A 19,968-nucleotide genomic window follows, 5' to 3' on the forward strand; every position below is an offset into this window, starting at 1 on the left:
CATCAGTTCTTTTGGTTGCAGCAGGGAAAAAGCTATCGCATCATTAGTTACTAACTCACATGATGCAAAATCTGGACTCCTGCTTCATAGTCCAGGGCACCTTCCATAAAACCACTCCCTGGTTGTTCAGGGTGCTAGAGCTGCACTCGCCTATGACTCAGAGAGCTGCCACTCATGTGAGACTGTTTTGGAGCTGTTCCACATTCCACAGCTCCTGTTCTTCACTTCCTGGTTTATGTTTACAGTTTGGGGGTTCTTTAACATAAAGTAGGATGCGGAGAAAAGTAAAAGAGAAGACGTACCAGAAGTTTCTTCTTTTGATGTAGATTCAATATGTCATCACATTTGAGCTGGAAGACAAGCTCTGGACTGCAGGGTGGAGTCTAACCATGCTCACCCTCCCCTGGGAAGAATGCACTTCAGTTTCTGTTTGAGCTGTTTCACTCTCTCTCGTTTTCTGTTCTTAAAGGAGATGATGGTGAAAAAGGAGATCCAGGAGAAGAGGGAAAGGATGGCAAAGTGGGGCGCAGGGGACCAAAAGGTAGGTAAACCCACACGAAATTGACACTACACTATGAAAGTACTTGTGTTTTACTCTCCTGGTCCTGGCCCTGGCCTTCCTCCTGGAAATTAGCAGCTTCATTATCCTCTCTGTCCCCACAACACATGGAATGTATGTCAGACATGAATTAAATCACCATCCAAGGGCTGCTATGAGCCTGCCTGTTAACAAGACATGGACCTATTTCTGCAGCTGCATCCTTAGGGTTGACCAGAGTGGACACTCTGGGAGCCCCAAGGGAGTAGCACTCTCCAAGAATATCCAAGAAAAGATGAGATTGGGAAGCACAGCTGTGTTCGTGACTGTGTCTCCCTTCAGAAGCTAAGGCTTAGTGACTTTCCGTGGCTGACCCAGACCAAAAACAAAAAACAAAACACAAAACAACAAAACCAAAAAGAGCTGCCTGATCCATGGATATGTTCACCTTTCCCCAAGATCTCTATTTCTTTAACCCCTCTTTCTTTATAAAAATGAATAACACAATGGACAAATCCAGGGTGATGAGAGGTGCAGGAGCAAAGGAGATGAGAAGAACACAAAGCTATATTGGAATGTTTCCTTTTCAGAAGGGACCAGAATGAGCCTCCTTAATACAGGGCCTCTGGATTGTGATGCATCTGAACTTTTGAATCACTCCCTGCCAACTGCTACAAGATAGTTGCCCTTATTTGAAAATTTTTAGCAACTTAAAGGGAAGAAAGAATTCACAGATCCTTGAGGCCTTATTTTAAGAAATGCCCATCTTATTCTAGAAGTATGTATGTCAACTGAAAAAGTATTTTACAAAAATAAAGCTATATTACTTATAAATATTTTATATTATCATATCTAAGAAAAACAAAATAAATAATACATTAGAAGAATCTGTGATCCCTGACCATACATTTGGAATAAAAACTCATCAAGACAATCTCCCATGTCTCTTTGATCACCAGATTTTATGACTTCACCTTCATCCCCTGTTTTAAAGTGGCTAAGATGGGCAAATCTTGTTTTAAAAGAGAGAGGAAATAGAATCCCAAAGTAAAGCCAGAATGGACGAAAAGGAACAGATTCAGAAAAGAGGACAAGGGCTTCCACTCAGCCCTTATCTACATTCAAATATTCAAATTGAACATCCTCTGCTGTGGTCATCTAGAAATACTGTACCATCAAGTATTTTAATATCATCATGTCCAGGATTGTCATATTAGCCTATTATTTCATTTTCATGATAATATATATATATATATAATAACAGATATATATATATATATATCTGTTAGAGGAGATAAGATAACACAAGATATAAATCAGATATCTCAGGCAGAAGAATATACTTTTTGTTATTTCTTTTTGGTAAATATCACGTGTTAGCCATACCCTTAAAGAGAAGATAAAACTTTATGTTATAAAAACAACATATTTTGTTCTTCAGGAATTAAAGGAGAACTGGGTGATATAGGAGCCCAGGGCAATATTGGCAAGTCTGGGCCCATTGGCAAGAAAGGTAAGCTGCATTTTACTTTCCCAGTGGCAATTAAAAGTAAATTGAACATATCACTAATATATTTTTAAGATTTTGTGTGATGAAAATGATACCTTTTCTGTCTTTTTAAAGATAAGTTCTGTCTTTCTATCTTGGCTCATACACAAGCAATACATCTCACAGCTCAAAGAAAGAAAGTCCTTGAGCAAAATTAAACAAGATTTCAGGGACACCTTCAAGCCTAAAGTTCTAGTGGTTTCTATATTAAACTTCCTTTCAGATCCACTCATTGGCTACTAGTCCTTGAAGCAATTAAAATGATATCACAGTTATTCATAAAACATAACGCCAACTGAGAAGAATATAACTTTCTTTCCTAATTTGAATGAAGTAACTAATAATTCTATACCTGTGACCTATTACCAGGAGAGGAACTCGAGGTATACATGGGCAGCCCCATTTGATTGCAGACATGTTCTGATTGAACATAGTCACTATCTCAATATTAGAAAACAGAGATAGTCTCTTTATTCTCTAAGCAATCCTTCCCTATCCTTTTCTCCCAAAACCCCAACATAGTGACAGGTTCTAATTGCTTCTGGTATTCAGTAATTCAAACCTACAGGCATTGTTCCACTTGGTTTGGGGATACAAAGCTGAACAAAAATCAAAATTGTATAGCAAAGGACTCAGAAGATAGAAATTTCTCAAGAAAAATTATAATACGGTATGGCATGGCTACTATAGGGGACATGTGGGGGAGTAAGGCAAGACTGTCATGAGGAAGCGTGATCTACTTCTTGAGCGAATGGGGAGAAGGCGTTTGAAGAAGATGCAGGAAACATTTGTACAAAGGCACCCATTAGGGAAGCTCAGTGGCATGGGTGCTACCATTTCTGCCCCCTCTGTTTTTTCGTAAATGCTGAGCACCTGCATAGTTTAACAAGTCCCTGCTGTGGCCTGCAGGGTGTTCCTGTAGACAGGGTGATAGTTGGGAGTCTGAGCTGAGGCCGTGGCCTTTCTCTTCCATTCTGGAACTCAGTTGGTACTCTTTCTCTCTCCACTCTTTTCCAACTGATTCCTTTGAGGAATTTCCTTAGGTCACATTTGAAGGCAGGGATGGAGAGCAGTGCACTGAAAAGAAATTGCTGTGGTAATTTTTGATCCAATGGTTTGTACTGCACATTCGCCTGTATTGAAGTCCTTGTAGGTGGGGAAGAGCTACACACCCTCCTCAGGGTTCACAGTCCTGCTGCCGGCTATGTTTGTGGCTAAGGAAGCTTTGACTTCAGAGCTCCTCATTTGCATGGTTCCCGAGACCCCTTAGCAAGCCCCTCATTTGCATGGTTCACATGGCCACATGTCTTGGTAAAATTTATAAAGTCAGGCATTTTACCTCAGTTGGTTCAAACAATGCTGTTCTTCCATCAAGCCTAGCTTTGCCAATGTATTTTTCCTAATTGCCTCTTCCAGTAAAATTTTAATGCCATTTGTGGACTGTATATTCATTTATGTATACTTGTATATATTTATGCTTTCTATATTTTAACCAGTATAATTTTTCACCCCCAAGAACTGACATTTGTATTCTGGAGGTGATGTTACCCATCAAGAAAGTGTGTCTTAATGCCGCTCTCCCCTGCTCCAACTGGTGGCCTGGGAATGGATATAAGGCATTTGGGACACTAGCTAAGAGGAGTTTGAATGAGTAAAACCTTAAGTTTGAACTTAATGAGATACATTTACATAGTCTGAAGTTACTTCCAAGTACAATCAAGTTATTGCTAGCAAGTCCAATGTAAGAATAACCTCCAAGCATAGTACTACCACTTACAATGCAGGTCTATCCAAAGTCTTGGTGCAAAACCACTGGTCACAGGTCAGATCATCATCTCAATATGTCCTAGAGAATCTGGCACAAGAAATATGTAGTTTGTAGGAAATAAATAACTTAAAACAAAAAAACAGGGCCAGAGCAAGTATGTGGAGAGTTTTTCCAAATCCAAAGCTTTCGTATCAATGAAAAAGACGTTTGCAGGGAAATATTTTCAATTTGTACAAAGTTTCTTACTTTACATATGTCAATAATAATTTGTAAAGGTGAAAGAAAATTTTGACAATAATGAAAGCAAAATTCAGACTTCTGCTGTGATCCAGGAGAAATGGGCCTGCATTAAGTTTTTCTTTCTGCTAAGTGTGATTATTTAGGTCAAAAAAAGAAATCACATACATATTTAGAGGCATAAGAGGCTATCAAAATGAATAGGACTTTAGGAGCCATGATCTGGATCAGAAGGGAATCACTGGATAAGCTGTTTCTGGTAGAGGATGCAGGCCATATTCTTAGTTGGTGCACAGATCATCTGCAATTAGCATATCTACACCTAGGAGGGTGTAGCCTGAAAGGAATATATTGGACTTCAAGACTTCTGGAAGTTAGCCATGATAGAGGAGGTCTAGACCCATCTAAAGACTCCATGTACTGCCCTGGAGACATCTGAGGTGGAGGACAAAGGCAATCCACTGACAGGAACAAGCCCAGAAGTGCAGGGCTTCTTAGGCACTGCACACTTCCCAAGATGTAGATATGTCAAGTTTATGGAGTCCCTAACAAGCAGAGCTGGAGTTAAAGATCTTGGGTCAAATTTTAATCCTCTCCTAAAACAAGAACAAGTGACATGGGGAAAGTAGTAGATGACAGAGACAAGAAAAAGCAGAGTCTCCACATGATTGGCAGAAGCTCAATGTGGATGAACTCCCAGAAATGTAGAGCAGTAACAGTCTGGAAATGAGAGGGTTAACTACACCTATCTCCCCTAGACCTGCTCCTCCTTAGAGGCTCTAGTACAAATACACACCTCTGTCTCTGTCCTCATTGCCATGGCCATTGGCTCCTGTGTTTCCCCCTGATTCTCTGGGGTTAAAACATGAATGACAGATTCACTGGGTCAGTTGGCTTAAATAAGTATACGCTTTACTTAGGAAGCCTAATTTTATCCTAATACCTGTTATGTAGCAGAAAGTTTCCAAAAGTTTGATGCATTAAGAATTTTTAAAAAGAATAATAAAACACATTAATTCCCACAATGTGACTTTCTATTCTACTCCTTAGTCCTATAAATGCCATTTTCCCTTAACATCAATTTCCACTATTGGCTACTAAGATTTCCTTCTTCTCCAAAGATATGTCATCAAAATTTATGATCATGTCCTCGAATTTAAAAAAAAAAAATGGAGATGCAGTGTTCTGGGCCACCTGGATTAATTTAATGTTTAATCTCTACTTTGATATTTATCACCCTCATTTTGATGATGGCCCTTCTAAGTCTTTCACTGACTTGGATTAATCTTAACTTTTTAGGCTGACCTTAATGTTGTCACTCGCATGGGTAAGGTGGCTTTCTGGATGTCAATATTTCATTTTAGAAATAACAAATAAGAATGATTTAGTATAGGTAAATTCAATCTCATAGCAAAATAAATGTTTTTACTTGAGGTCAATAATCTTTTTACATTGAAAGCATTATGGGGTTTTTTGTTTGTTTGTTTGTTTGTTTGTCTGAATGTGACCTCTAAGTTGTCAAACTTAAGACAGTTATTATAGACACGTTCCCGCTCATGGATCAAAATAAGTTTTGTAGATGACCTTAACCATAGTGAGTTTTGGAGAAATGGATGCACTAATCCAGGTGTTCTGTGTACCAGCTAAGATCCTGTCCTGCATTCCTCTGCCATAACTCAGGTGTAGGGCAGAAGCCAGATCAGTTGAGCATCCTCCGTGAGTCAGTCCAATGCTCATGCTTATTGTGGGACTTACCCAGAAGTAAATCATAACAGAACTGGAATCAATCTTCAATACATGTTGAATTAAAAGGGATTCATGTGCAAATAAAATACAAATCTTGTAAAAATGAAAATATTAAACTCATATTCATGATATTCATATATTTATTGGTGATGATAAGGACTGCTATTACTTTCCATTTTTTTCTTGTTTTATTTTTAATTGACACCTAATTTATTACCTAATTTATTCTCCTGATGATCTTATCATTGCAGATACTGTCATTTCCACTTTAGAAAAATAAAGAAATAGATATGAAGAAATTAAGTAACCTGCCCACATTTAGCAATTAAACAGCAGAGCCAGGATTTAAAACCTGAATTGTGGGACTTCCATGGTCTCACTTCACCACACTGCTTTGGTGTTCCCATTTGTCATGAGAGGAAAGGAATTAATATCAAAATACTAGGAAGCAATCAGAGTGTTGACATGTTCTCAGAAGAAAAGCCACATGCCAATTTAAGAAGCTGCTTCCTGCATTTTTAAGATTCAGCTGACTGCTGCAATGTAGGCTTCTCTACTGTGAGCCACAGGCTGGCATCTTTTCCTCTCCTGATGAGATTCTAGAAAGATTTTCATTTATTTCACTGTTCATACGTGATATTGTCGATCTTTTCTCCTTGTTTTCTTATATATGCTTTCATTTTCTTAAAATCTCATCATTTTTCCAAAGCAAATACAATATTCCTCCCTTATCCCCAAAAGATATATTTCAAGACCTCCAGTGAATGCTTGAAATTGCAGATAGTACCACACCCTATATATATTATGCTTCCTCTTATAAATACATACCTAGCATAAAGTTTAATTTATAAAATTAGGCAAAATAAGCATAAATGATAATAACAATATACTGTAAAAGTTATGCAAATGTGGTCTTTTTTGCTTCCTCTCTCACTCTCTCAAAATATCTTATTTTATGATATTCACACTTCTTGCGATGATATGAGATGATATGATGCCTATAAAATAAGATGAAGTGATGTGAAAACATTGGCATTATGACATAGCATTTAGTTACTACATAAGTGTTACTTGAAAACTAGCACTACACTATCATGGCAGTTCATCTGAAAACTGAGATGACTACTGAGTGGCTAATGGGTAGGTAGCACATACAATGTGGATACTATGGACAAAGGGATGATTCACTTTCCAGGGAGGACGGACCAGGATGGTTTGAGATTTCATCACATTCTTCAGAATGGCATGCAATGTGAAAATTAAAAATCGTTATTTCTGGAATTTTCCATTTGATATTTTTGGACTGCAACTGACCACAGAAAACTGAAACCTTGTAAGCTAAAACTGCAGAAAAAAAGGGAAGTACTCTTCTCTATTTATATTTCTTGTATACCTATTGTGGGACTTACCCAGAGGTAGAATCATAACAGAACTGGAATCAATCTTCAATACATGTTGAATTAAAAGGGACTCATGTGCAAAGAAAATATAAATTTTATAAAAATGAAAATATTAAACTCATATTCATGATATTAATATATTTATTGGTGATGATAAGGACTGCTATTACTTTCCATTTTTTCTTATTTTATTTTTAATTGATACCTAATGATTTTACAATCTCATGGGGTAAAATATAATATTGTTATACATGTATACATTGTGTAATGATCAAATGAAATTAATTAGTATACCATTACCTTAAACATTTATTGTTGTCTATGTGATGAAACATTCAAAATCTTATCTTCTATCTATTTTGAAATATACAATCCATCATTATTGACTATAACTACCCTACTGTGTGATAGAACCCCCAAATTTATTCCTCCTCTCTAGCTGCAACTTTGTACCCATTGACAACCTCTCCCAACTTTTCCCTACTACACTGTAGTAACAATCCCTCTGTTTCCTACTTCTGTGAGGCTGAGTTTTTTACATTGTGAGTGAAATCATGCAGTATTTGTCTTTCTGTATCTGGTTTATTTCACTTCAATAACATTTTTCAAACACTCTACTTTCGCTCATTAAGTCATTGGTTAAATCATTTGGGAAATTCCATGAACTGTAGAGTCAGACATGGTTGGGTTTGAATACCAGTCCTTCTATTTAATTGTTGGATGTCCTTGAGGAAGTTCTTTGCTACTCTGACCCTCAGTTGCTTCAGTTGTAGAATACAGATAATCATAGTACCTCGTTCACAGGATTTAATCTGATAACATGTGTAAAGTGTACAGAATGGTACTTGGCAACTGATCGGCCTTGAGTAAATACATGTTCCCTTTCCTCCCTTAATATATTCTGAAAAATATGTTCTTTTCCAATTTGCATATAAGGAAATAAGGAATTCACAGGAAACAACCAAGCTGTGAGCAGACCAATCTTCCTCAGTAAGGTGCTCAACATATTTCCATGCTCTTTCCCCAACTGCTATATGCTGTCCAAGCCCTCACTTCTATCTTCTGATGCTGAAAATTTCAAAGCCAAGTTCAAAGGCTACACACTCCCTCTTGCTTCCAGCTGACGTACTTGTGCTTCTAGCTCCCTCTCAGGGTACGTTATCTTTGTCCACTGTCTCTCTCACAGCATTTTCACCTTCTAGTATCATTGCCTTTACCGCTGCCTCAATCTCAAGTTCTGAGACGTTCCTGTCCACACTTAAATTACATTCTGGAAAAGCACTCATCAGACAGTGACGTGAGGAGAGCTAATGGGCATCCTTAGTGCCAGTGGTCAAAGGCACCCTACAGGCTCTGGAGTGGCTTCGATTTTTCCCTGTACCTGGTGAAGGATGAAGTTAGAACATCCTTGCTGACTCTTCCCTCCTCTTTGCAATTTCTGGCTGCACCAGGCTCTGATGGGGTTAAGCCCCATGTTCCTCCTAGACTGAGTGACCTTCAGCCTGTATTTATCCCTCATCTGCTTTTTTTATTCTTCTCCAAGATCACAATTGAAACATTAAAATTTATTTTACTTCTCTCAGGGTCTTCTCTTTTGATCCTCAAGAACCTCTATCAAACATTTTCTCTTATAAATCAAAAGATTTTTCTTTCAACTATGTGGGTTTTGAGAGCTAATTTTGAAGTTAAAAAAATCAACTTTTTTTTCTGTTTGTTTCAAAATTCTTAAATCTTTTTTTTTCGCAGTGCTGGGGATGGAACCCAGGGCCTTGTGCTTGCAAGGCAAGCACTCTACCAACTGAGCTATATCCCCAGCCCAAAATTCTTAATTCTTTAAGGATCATTTTTAGGATGTCTCTGATTGAATAAGAATGTAGTCACATACAAAGATGAGTACAGAGGAAAATTATCAGTATGATATATTTGACATGACTTTATGGTATAGATATTGGCATGTATCACATCTCTCCTGAAAATTGTAAAACCTTTGAGTCAGAGGTTTAATCTTCTCTCCCTGTTCATCCTCTTCTAGCCTTTGTCTTGCATAGAGTAAATAATAAATATTTGTTGAATTAAATTGAAAAAGCACAACACATGTTTTTGAAAATCCAAGGGCAAAGCTGCAGAATAACTTGGGGCTTAATAAACACACTGACACTGAAATGTGATAACCAACTGATCCAGATTTGCAAAGCAATGGTATTTTTAAAATTAAAAACATACTGAGAATTCTATTAGCCTTGTTCAGAAGGCCACATTGTAAAAGAACATGCTGGTAGGACAGATACCACAAATTCAAACCTTTCTTATACATCCTGCTGGGATTCTATGTTCCATCTAAAGAAATTTTGACTCGTTTGATTATCTGTGCCAAATCAGAAGCAAATTGTTTATCTAAAGTCAAAGCACATTAGTTGGAGATATTGCCAATGATATTTGAAACCCTGTTTTTTCTGATTTTAAATGTGTATGATATTTTCTGCTTGAAATAATTTACCTTTTTGCAGGATGCCATAACACATGCCTGTAAATCCAGAGACGAGGGAGGCTGAGGCAGGAGGATCTTGAGTTCAAGGCCAACCTTAGCAATTTATCAATGCCCTCAGCAAATTAATGAAGCCCTGTCTCAAAATAAAAAATAAAAAGAACTGGGGATGTAGTTCAGTGGTTAAAGGTACCTGGGTTCAATCCACAGTCCAAAATAAATAAATAATTTACCTTTTAATTTCATTGTGCTGTTCTGTCGCTGCTGCTGCTGTTTTATACAGGTGACAAAGGGGAAAAAGGTTTGCTTGGGATACCTGGAGAGAAAGGCAAGGCAGGTATGGTATACTCATTTTTTCTCCTGGATTTCTAGCATCATCCCTAATATGTTCATCTCAAAAATGAATGTTTTTTAAAAATTACTTTTAGTGTGCTTAACCTTACTTTTCTAAACTAGAGGAAAGGGGAGAAGGGCACTTTCCTCTCTACCCACTGGTGACTTTCCAAGCCCTGGGGAAGGAGATGAGGGTGCATTCCATGCCCATCATGCTTATTGTGAAAAGCAAACCCAGCAAGTCAGGAAGCAGCCCCCAGTCTCCGGGACCCAGGGGAGATCAACAGAACCTGTGTCAGAGCATGCCATGCCTCACATGCCACCAGCATCTCACCCAAATGCTGGCCTGATCCTGAAAGGCCCTGTGGTTCCAGAATGCCCTCCATGGCCAGGGAGTTACCCTAGTGTTCAATTTCATTTCCAGAGAAAGAAGGTAGATTGTTCTGAGGGAATTTCAGTGGCTTCTATTCACAGAGGTATGGTGAAGACTAATTCAAAGAACTGTTTTCATTCCTTCTATTTAATGGAGAATATGGATAAATTAAGCCACAGAAATTTTTTGTTGTTGTTCCTTTGACAAATAAAATTGTTTTTACTTTTTACATGACCCAGGACAAAGAAAACAAATGTTTACATGAAACAGACATTAAATAGAAAAGGGAATGATTTGAGTTTTATATTATTTTCTGTATAATTGCTTCTCTTTCACAATTTCACAATTTCAGCAGGTAGTTGAAAAGGTAGGTGAGAAAAGGAGAATGAATGGCAAATTAAAATCATAGTTAACTAACAAACTGGACAGCTGGTTTTCAAAATTATGAATTGGAACCACTTCTGGGATTTAAACTTAGACACTGAAACATGCGAGCTGTACTTTAAAAGAATGATCAGAATTAACATTTGATCAAATCATGAAAAGTTTCTCCTCTCATTGGAGACCTTGTGAGCTAGTGAATAATGCAGAAAGAAGACATCCTGGCTGTTTTAAGGAAGCTGTAAGAATTTTATTCTGAGATCGAGCAAACAAGTTCTGTGTTCTACAAAAATGCCAAATGGTTCTCCACACGTTTGGTAGTTTGTCATATTTATTCTTCTTTTCAAAAATTTAGTTTAGATTTTTTCAAATCATTTCAAACATTCAAAATGATATTTCCTGGATTCCTAAAGATGATATAAATTGGAAACCTTGTTTTAAACAAAATGTTAACTGTATATCCATTCAGAGAGCTATTACCAGACTAGAAAAGGACAGTATATATTGGTAAGGGTATAAATGCCCTTTGTAACTGGTCTGCATTTACTTCCACATGAATTCACAGTTTTTGTCATTTAAGGTACTGTCTGTGATTGTGGAAGATACCGGAAAGTTGTTGGACAACTTGATATTAGTGTTGCTCGGCTTAAGACATCTATGAAGTTCGTCAAGAATGGTGAGCAAGTTCTTTTTTACTTTGGGCTATATATCTGTCAATTTAGTCTCTTTCAACCCTACATTTCCTAGCAGGAAAGTTTGGAAAAAGACCTACTTGGAGATTGTCACCAGTCTAAAGACCTATCAAAATGTTGAATATCCACTGAGACTCCAAGACATTGTAAGTCCACTACATAGATTCATGCATCCGTATGGTGCCTCTTGGTTAAAAAAAAAAAAAGAAGAAGAAAGAAAGAAAGAAAGGAAGGAAGGAAGGAAGGAAGGAAGGAAGGAAGGAAGGAAGAAAGAAAGAAAGAAAGAAAGAAAGAAAGAAAGAAAGAAAGAAAGAAAGAAAGAAAGAAAGAAAGAAAGAAAGAAAGAAAGAGTCTCAGGAAAAGAGGTGATAACAAGAGCTATTTCCTCAAGCAGTTGAGATAGTGCACAGGTACTAGCAGTATTTCATTGAATGTTTATAATAATTGTTATGATGTACTTACTATGATTAAAGTAAAGCTCAGAGAAAGTATCTTGCCCACAGATAACAGACCTCATGAGCAGTGGAACAGGGATTTGAATACAGGTTTTCCTGACTCCTTTTACCCCACAGTAAAACTCAGTACAAACCTTATGTTTCTCTAAATTTTGAAACTTCCTATATTGGTCATTTTTGTTGTCCTTTGTCCATTTCCCCATAACTGTTATTAGTAAGGTCCTTAGGAAGAACCTTCAGAGAAAGTGTTATTGAGGGACCTGTAGTTACTATTACAACTGATTTTGTTTTTTGTGCTTTTATTTATTGTAATTCACATATGTATGCTGTGTATTACAGGAAGCACACAGCTGCCATCTTGTGTTCATAGTTATCTGGTAATACTAGAGGCATAGGAAGTACTACATTTTAAATAACCACCTTAATTACAGCTCTGGTTGTAACCCCATTGAAGATTTTGTGTCTGATATGATATAGACTGTCATGAATAAACCAGACCTCATACAACACAGAGCAATAGTCACAGACTTCTTTTAAAATTAAAGTTATGGACCACAAATATACATGTAGATGCCCCTGAAGCCCAAAGCATGCATTCTATTATATGAGCTCAGAATGACTCTGGGTCCCTCATTCTATTGGAAACTCAATCAGTAGCTTGGTCTCCCTCTTATACCTGGGTAACATATGGACAATCTCTATCAATGTACAAGTTCACAGCCTAAGAATTTTGCCCAAAGTTGACAAGGTTCTGTATTATTCTTCTATCCGTTCATCCCCTGGAATGTTCCATGCAATAAGGTTTAGTGTATCAAAGACATGAGCCTTATCCTCAAGACATTCACAGTTGAGTAGAAGTGACACTTGGGCAAACAATTAGAGCAAAATGTGCAGAGAGCAGTAAAGAAGGAAGTGGGAGAGCAAAGGAAACAGAGAAAAGCAGAAGACTCCCATGTCTATGCAGGGGCATCAGAAAGACTGCTTCTAGGAGAAATCATTTCCCTTGAGATCTAAATGTGAATAGGGGTTTTTCAGGTAGAAAAGCAGTAAGAAGACTTTCCAGGCACGAAAGCCACAGAAGTGGAAGACAGAGGGGGACAAGATCATGGGCCAAGTATGGCTAAAACATAAGCAGGGCTGGGAAAATAGTATGGGATGATCTGGGTGGCAGTTTACATAGCAAGTCCTTGTCAACAGAGCTCCCCGACCGACAGCTCTATGGGAAGTTGAGCAGGCAGAGAAGGAAGGACAAATGGTAGACTTTCATTTTCCACTTAATGTTTGGGGAAAAAAAAAAAAAAAAACAGTGATGCTCTCATGACAGGACCTTGCAAAATAATTCGTGAATGCTGAACAAATGAAATTAAATCTGTCTATATTTTGGTCAAACTTGCCTCTTGTCTTTTGGAGATGCATAATGATACTCTTTTTGTTTCCTCCCTAATTAGTCATTGCAGGGATCAGGGAAACTGAAGAGAAATTTTACTACATTGTACAGGAGGAAAAGAACTACAGGGAATCCCTCACCCACTGCAGGATCCGGGGTGGCATGCTAGCCATGCCCAAGGATGAAGCCATCAACACCCTGATTGCTGATTATATTGCCAAGAGTGGCTTCTTCCGGGTGTTCATTGGGGTGAATGACCTTGAAAGAGAGGGGCAGTACGTGTTCACGGACAACACTCCACTGCAGAACTACAGCAACTGGAAGGAGGGGGAGCCCAGTGATCCCTATGGTCATGAGGACTGTGTGGAAATGCTGAGTTCAGGTGGATGGAATGACACCGAGTGCCATCTTACCATGTACTTTGTTTGTGAATTTGCCAAGAAGAAAAAGTAATTTCCCTCATGCTACCCAGTTGTAGTTTCCCTGTGGTTACCAGTTGTCTTCCTAATTACACTAAATGCACTCTGACTCAAGACCAATAGGAAATTGGAATACTAAGTCTTGGCATCTCCATCACCACGCTCTTCTGTGACATACTTGTCATGTTTGTATGTAATGTATCATTGACCCAATAGCTCACCAGACGACATGGGTCCTGAGAGAGAGTTTGAATTACTAGTTGAGCAGGAGGTGTTTGTCTATGCTCACATGAAGTGTTCACTTGGAATTTGCTCTGACACCTCTCCTTTGAGCCCCTCCACTGTGGGTAGTTGACCAGTTGGTTGGAGATGATTAGGTTGATTGGTCATGAATAAGCTAACCTGCCCTTGCTCAAAGCCAGACACCCAGGAAGGACTTCTGTGAGTATTGCCACGGTATTACCTGTATTTCAATCCAAATATTTGACCAGTCACTCACTGTGGCCTTGGTCAAACTTGGAAGTTCCCTTTGTTTACCCAGGCATAGAAATACTTAACCCCAAACCTCTCTATGAGGAACTCCTAGCTCTGTTCCAGATCACGTGGGCTCAGAGACACTCCTTTTGTGCTTCTGATCTGTATCCTTCACTGAAGAATACCAGACTAGAGACTTGGACCTGTTCTGTAGACCTACATATTCATTTCAGGCCCCTAGATATTAACCTTTGGACTTAAGTAAAAGGGAACTCTGAAAATTGAAAAGAAAAAAAAAAGTATTTTCAAACAATGTATTTAATAGTCTTCCTGATAAATTGCTGCCTCCCATTAACACAGCTCTGTTTTTCTTCATTACAAGTTTATTCATATAGACTTTCCTCCCCTTAAGCATGGAAAATGAGGGAGGGTTTGTGAAGTCTTCAAAAAGTTCTAGAGGCTATAACTTGCTACCATCACCGGGTCTGCAGGTGCCCTCCCCCTTGCCTCCAATGTGTCACTCAGTAACATTTCATGGGAAGCCCTTCACTCCCTACATACTTATGGGGTGAAAAAATCCATTCCAGAGGTCCTTTCCTAATGCTTGGACATCACAGGTCTGTGTCTGGCATGGAATTTGGAACATGTGTAGAATTCACATTTATCAAGCTAGTAAAATTCTGCCTCAAACGGCAGACTGAATCTCAAAGCAGTTTTCACTTGGCATTTAAAAATAAACAGTTCAACAAAACTCTAGATTATCCTCTTATAAACTGATGCTCCAGTTATGGTTTGTGACATAAGATTAGACTAAAATGCTGGCAAAAGGGTTAACGAAATAAGAAAAACTGATCAACAACATATGTTCTCCTTAAACCATCTGTCCATGATTTTTCCCATGACTGGTTATGAGTTAAGATTTAATGAGGTTAGTTCTGTGGGGTCAGCAAGGGCTACAAACTCAGATCCTACAGGGGGTAGACCAACAACATAGGTAAATGAGATGGAACAGGGGAAGACCTCAATACATGAACACAATTGCTCTTCTGAAGGAGCCACCTGCTCCTCAGCCTCTGCTAATGTTGCCATAGAGTAACTCCTGTTGCTGTGTAAGACCTGGCATTTGAAGAGAAGTCAGAAAGCTGGAACTTTATATCTTCATATTTTTAAATGCTGACAGCTAATCAATTTTTAACCTAGATTTTAAAGTCATACAAAAAAGTCTACTAGCCAAAATTGTGATCTTTCCATTTCTCACTTCTGGGGCAAAGTTCTGAAGACTCTAATCATATTGAAAGTCATTAGGATATGATGACATGAAAGTCAAGGTCTCTCATTAATGTCTTATTCAATTCATCTTAATAACAGAAATTTGTCAGGTTATGGAGTTCATTACTTAGTCCCTTTTGAGAATGTGACATAGGCTATTTTGAGTACTGGACAGACTTAATAAAAATCATAAAACAGGACAACATGCCTATGCCTATGTCCTTCGGTAGAATGCCAGCCAAGATCATTAGGAACAGGAACACCTAGAAATACATGGAGGGAAAGGGATAAGAAAGGAGGGAGGAACAGACAACCACCTAGCCTAGGAAAAGCTCCCACTGGGATCCATATTCTGATTTGTTCTAGATTCCCCAAAGTATGAATGTTTATTATGCATACTGCAAATGCTATCATTCTGTTATGAATATTATAATACCAACAGAAGTTCATTCAATGACTCATCTTTGCTTTGGATGTTTTCAAGAGATAACAAACCTTCGAAGAGTAAGATTCACACTGAATCCTTGCCTGCAAGAAATTTAGAAGGCATCACACATTTAATTGGAATTACTCTGAAAACCTACATTTGTGAAGAACTTTTGCTTTATGAAATGCCTCTGTACATCATTGTTCCTTTGATCCTGATAAAGCTTGTGAACTATGAAGCATAGAAGTTTACTGTCATTTTCCCAATGAGAATACTGAGGTCGAAGGAAACAAGAAAATTTAACAAAATAGACTCTTTGGAGAAAAAAAAAAAAGCAGGCTTCCAACCTGCTGATTGAAACTGCCAATCCAGTGTACTTTCTTGTCCAGCCTATGTCTGTTGATTTAACATTGAATGGGAAGTTCATTCTCAGTGCCCTGTGATAGCAGGGTCTCAAATAGTCCATCTCTATTATTTTTCCAAGGAAAAGACAAAGGTTAATTAACAGAGATGCAGGGGATTCAGAAACTTGCCTTAAAGATTCAGTGTTCACTGGTTTCTTTTTAAATTCATGAGTGCCAATATATGACGGGAGTATTGTGAAGGTGACAGTACAGGCTCAGTACATTTTTGCAGATATCTACAGATAGAAGGAAATCGTATTAGATATATGAAAAAAATCAAGATTTTTCTAAAATAAAATTGATTGGATAATTATTTCTCCATGCAATAATTCACTAGAGAAGTCCCATAAATAATCAGTATTTAAAATCAATTTTGTTCTCAACAAATGAGTTTATATTAAACTTTTCAGGATTACATCTGGGTATCTCCCAAGGACTACATAAAGTTTCAAGGAGAGAAATGGTTTTTAAGGTGTGCACAAACTCACAACCCTGCCTTCAAAGCAACACATTCTTTAACCAGGCTGGAAGAAATAGCCTAGATCTAGTCATTGTTCAAACACAGTGGAAAGGTGAATACCCCAGGTGGAAAGAGATATAACAAACATTGATTGCATTTTGTACAATTCACCCATAAAAACTGCTAGCAATAAAAATAAATGTGTTTTATTCTGCTAAAATCTGTATTATCCAAATATGAGTTGCTCTGATTTGTTGTTAACCAACTAATTTTCAGCTGTCTGGATTGCATATTTTGAAGCAACAAGATATTTGTAGGATAGAGAGGGTAAACTAAACAGAATCTTCACAGCATCGTTGACAGATTGAAATTGAATTTTCACCAGTGCTATCCCTGATAAGAAAATGATGGTGTGATTGATCCCATGAAGGAAACAAAGAGTCTGAGAGCATCATTTAGAATTCAAAAGCTAGATCTGGTGTTAGGACTACCTGAGTAAAAATACTGACTGTGCCTTTACTAACCACATTAAGGGACTATTGTAAGTGCTCTAAAATTTTTTTCGTAATCTTCATTGTCCCTCTCTGGAAAGTACCGTGATAATTTAGGAGGCAATGTAACAAAATATTCAATAGAGAACCAGTTAAACATGTTGTCTGTATGAAGTAAAACTTAAACATTACTACCAGCTGCATGTGCTACAAGTTTTTTTGAAAAAAAAACAAACTGCATCTTAGGATATATTTTAAAACATACCTAAATGTATATATATCACATATATGCTATAAATAAATTATATAAACTATACATGCAGCATATAATATATATATGTGTGCGTGTATACTAGATATGTATGTGAATATATACAGCAAAGTAACCCTTTTATACTTATATGTAGATGAATTTATTCATTTATAGATGAATTTAAACTTGTCAGAAGTTGCTATACTTGTTATACATAGATCTGAGGTTCATAACTGGATATGATTGATTTTAAAACCATCTATACTTTTTCTAGAATGCAGCTCATTTGAACCTATCATGTAAATCAACTTTTTTAAAGTTCAAAGTGAAATCATTGACTTGTATTGACTTGAAGTTGTAAGACCTTCATAATACAATCAAATCTTGTAAAATTTGAGGGGAAAACCTATCATGTCCTTTCAAATGGGTATTGAAGGAAGTTTGCCCTTTTCCATATAGTATATGAATCTTTTTAGGAATAAAGGACTTAATTTTACTGTTTCCTAATAGTCATGCAATCTATACTTGAACATTCTTGAAAATTTTGATAAGCCTATTAGGAACATGTTCCTTATAGAAACCTAAAATACATTTTTTTTTCCTGATTTCTCCCATTGTCCTTATTTTACCTTTTATTATTTCTATCTGAGAGGCCTGGCACAGAGATAAGCTGAGGCATCAATACAGGCTCTTATGGAAAAGATGAATAGAAGCAAGAATTGCCCCCACTCTTACCCTGGCCAATAAGGTGACTATCCAGTACTACATGTTCCTGGAAACCTACATTGCAAGCTCTATATCTATTGAATTCACGTTTTGTTGGTGAGACACAAGAGACATAGAGGCTGTGAATTATATTCAGATTCAAGTGGAGCATCTCAATCATCAGTAATCTGTATATTAGGAAGTAGTATAGGATGCACAGGGCTCAACCACCTGGGAAGGAGGTAGATGGTGGATAAGCTACAATGAAAGGGTGTAGGGCCAGTCGAGGAACAAAGTCAAAATCAGAGCCCACATACATGAAGCCTACATGGGAAACAATTAGGAAGGTGAATAGTAGAATTCCTTAACTCACTATTCATCAAAAGTTGCTATGAACTATCTAATACGTTTTATGTGGCACCAAGATAAGGACTGGAGACACAATGGAGAAGACAGATCAGATTTCTAGTCTCATAGGCAGGATGTACTTCAGGATCATCCTATGTCAGGCTCATTCTATGTCTCAAGTCTTTAACTTTGAGCCTCTGGATTCAGTACATTTTCAGGATTATATAAATGTATTCTATTTTTATATCTCTATTATGTTACAACATAACAACTCTTCAACAATGTACTAAAATAAATTGGGCAAAGGAATTTCTTGTGGGAGTATTTGCGTCACCCTTTCTTAAAGAGTAACATTGACACATTTGTTCAAATACATTAGCACTCCTACCAGTTTTGATGTGAACACGAAGTTCCCATGTCAAAGTATAAAAAGAAAAAAAAGAAAAAATATATATACCTGCCCACACTATTTCTTCACAGGACAGAATATATCCTGTGGTTGCACATGAATGAGCATTGACAAGTGGCAAATGCTTCTTCTTGCCTTATTTTCTCCTGGTGACCTGCACCTGACATTCGAGAAACTCAGATTTGCCATAGATTGTCACTTTCATTGTGAAATAAGGAGGGCTAGGGAGGGAGGCAGGAGAAGTGAATCAGCCACATACAATTCACTGACCTATGCTTTTGGCATCCCCACATTCTTCACCACATTAGCAACTGAAGTTGGGAGATACATATAGATTTGTGTGTGTGTGTACAATTTCAAAGATATAGAAACCTTTCTTACACACACACACATATAAGTTTTATATATATATATTTTACATATATATGTATTTATATATATGTATTATATATTTATATATATATATATGTAACTTTAGGAACCTTAAACAGGTTAACTTATCAATTAAACATTGCTCTTGGTGTAAACCTGGTTGATGGACCTCTGAGAGAGGGATTGGAGGTGGTGACTGACTCCAGGTCACCCCTCAATATATTGATAAAATGTTAGTCTTAGGCCAGGGCACAGGGCACGTGTAACCCATTTCATGATACAAAAAGACCAGGAAGGCACAGAAGTATTTTCTAAGTCTCAAGAAAATGAAGTATAGGGGAGATGAAATTGAAAGACACATTCAATTTCAATCCAATAAGTTCAAGGTGAATATTTTCATAAGGTATAGTCTAGGTACTATGAACTATAGGAAATTCTTCCCTTATGATTACCTAGTAGATTCAAATGGTTGTTTCCTGAATCAACTTAGAGAAGGTGATTCTAGAGACAGCTTATTGGAAGAGATGTGTTTTTGAAGCAAATACTTTCTGGAAAAGTTTATGGTTAAAAATCTTTTCCCCAAACCTCCCATT

At 37.4% G+C, this 19,968-nt stretch overlaps 1 protein-coding gene across 5 annotated transcripts in view; it reads left to right on the forward strand.

Annotated features, from left to right (window-relative positions):
- Nucleotides 1–18,903, forward strand: part of COLEC10 (collectin subfamily member 10) — an 87,776-nt gene extending 68,873 nt beyond the window's left edge. For 4 of the 5 annotated variants that reach the window (XM_079142421.1, XM_079142420.1, XM_079142422.1 and 1 more), the window contains 5 exons: nt 470–541; nt 1,980–2,051; nt 10,007–10,060; nt 11,391–11,486; nt 13,406–18,903. In XM_079142421.1, coding sequence (XP_078998547.1) covers nt 470–541; nt 1,980–2,051; nt 10,007–10,060; nt 11,391–11,486; nt 13,406–13,797 — 686 coding nt within the window. In that variant the 3' untranslated portion in view covers nt 13,798–18,903. The remainder of the gene's footprint in view (nt 1–469; nt 542–1,979; nt 2,052–10,006; nt 10,061–11,390; nt 11,487–13,405) is intronic. The other variant, XM_079142424.1, reaches the window with a different exon arrangement.
- The last annotated feature ends 1,065 nt before the right edge of the window (nt 18,904–19,968 follow it).

The sequence above is a fragment of the Sciurus vulgaris genome (assembly GCF_902686455.1).
Source record: "Sciurus vulgaris genome assembly, chromosome: 1".
NCBI lineage: Eukaryota > Metazoa > Chordata > Mammalia > Rodentia > Sciuridae > Sciurus > Sciurus vulgaris.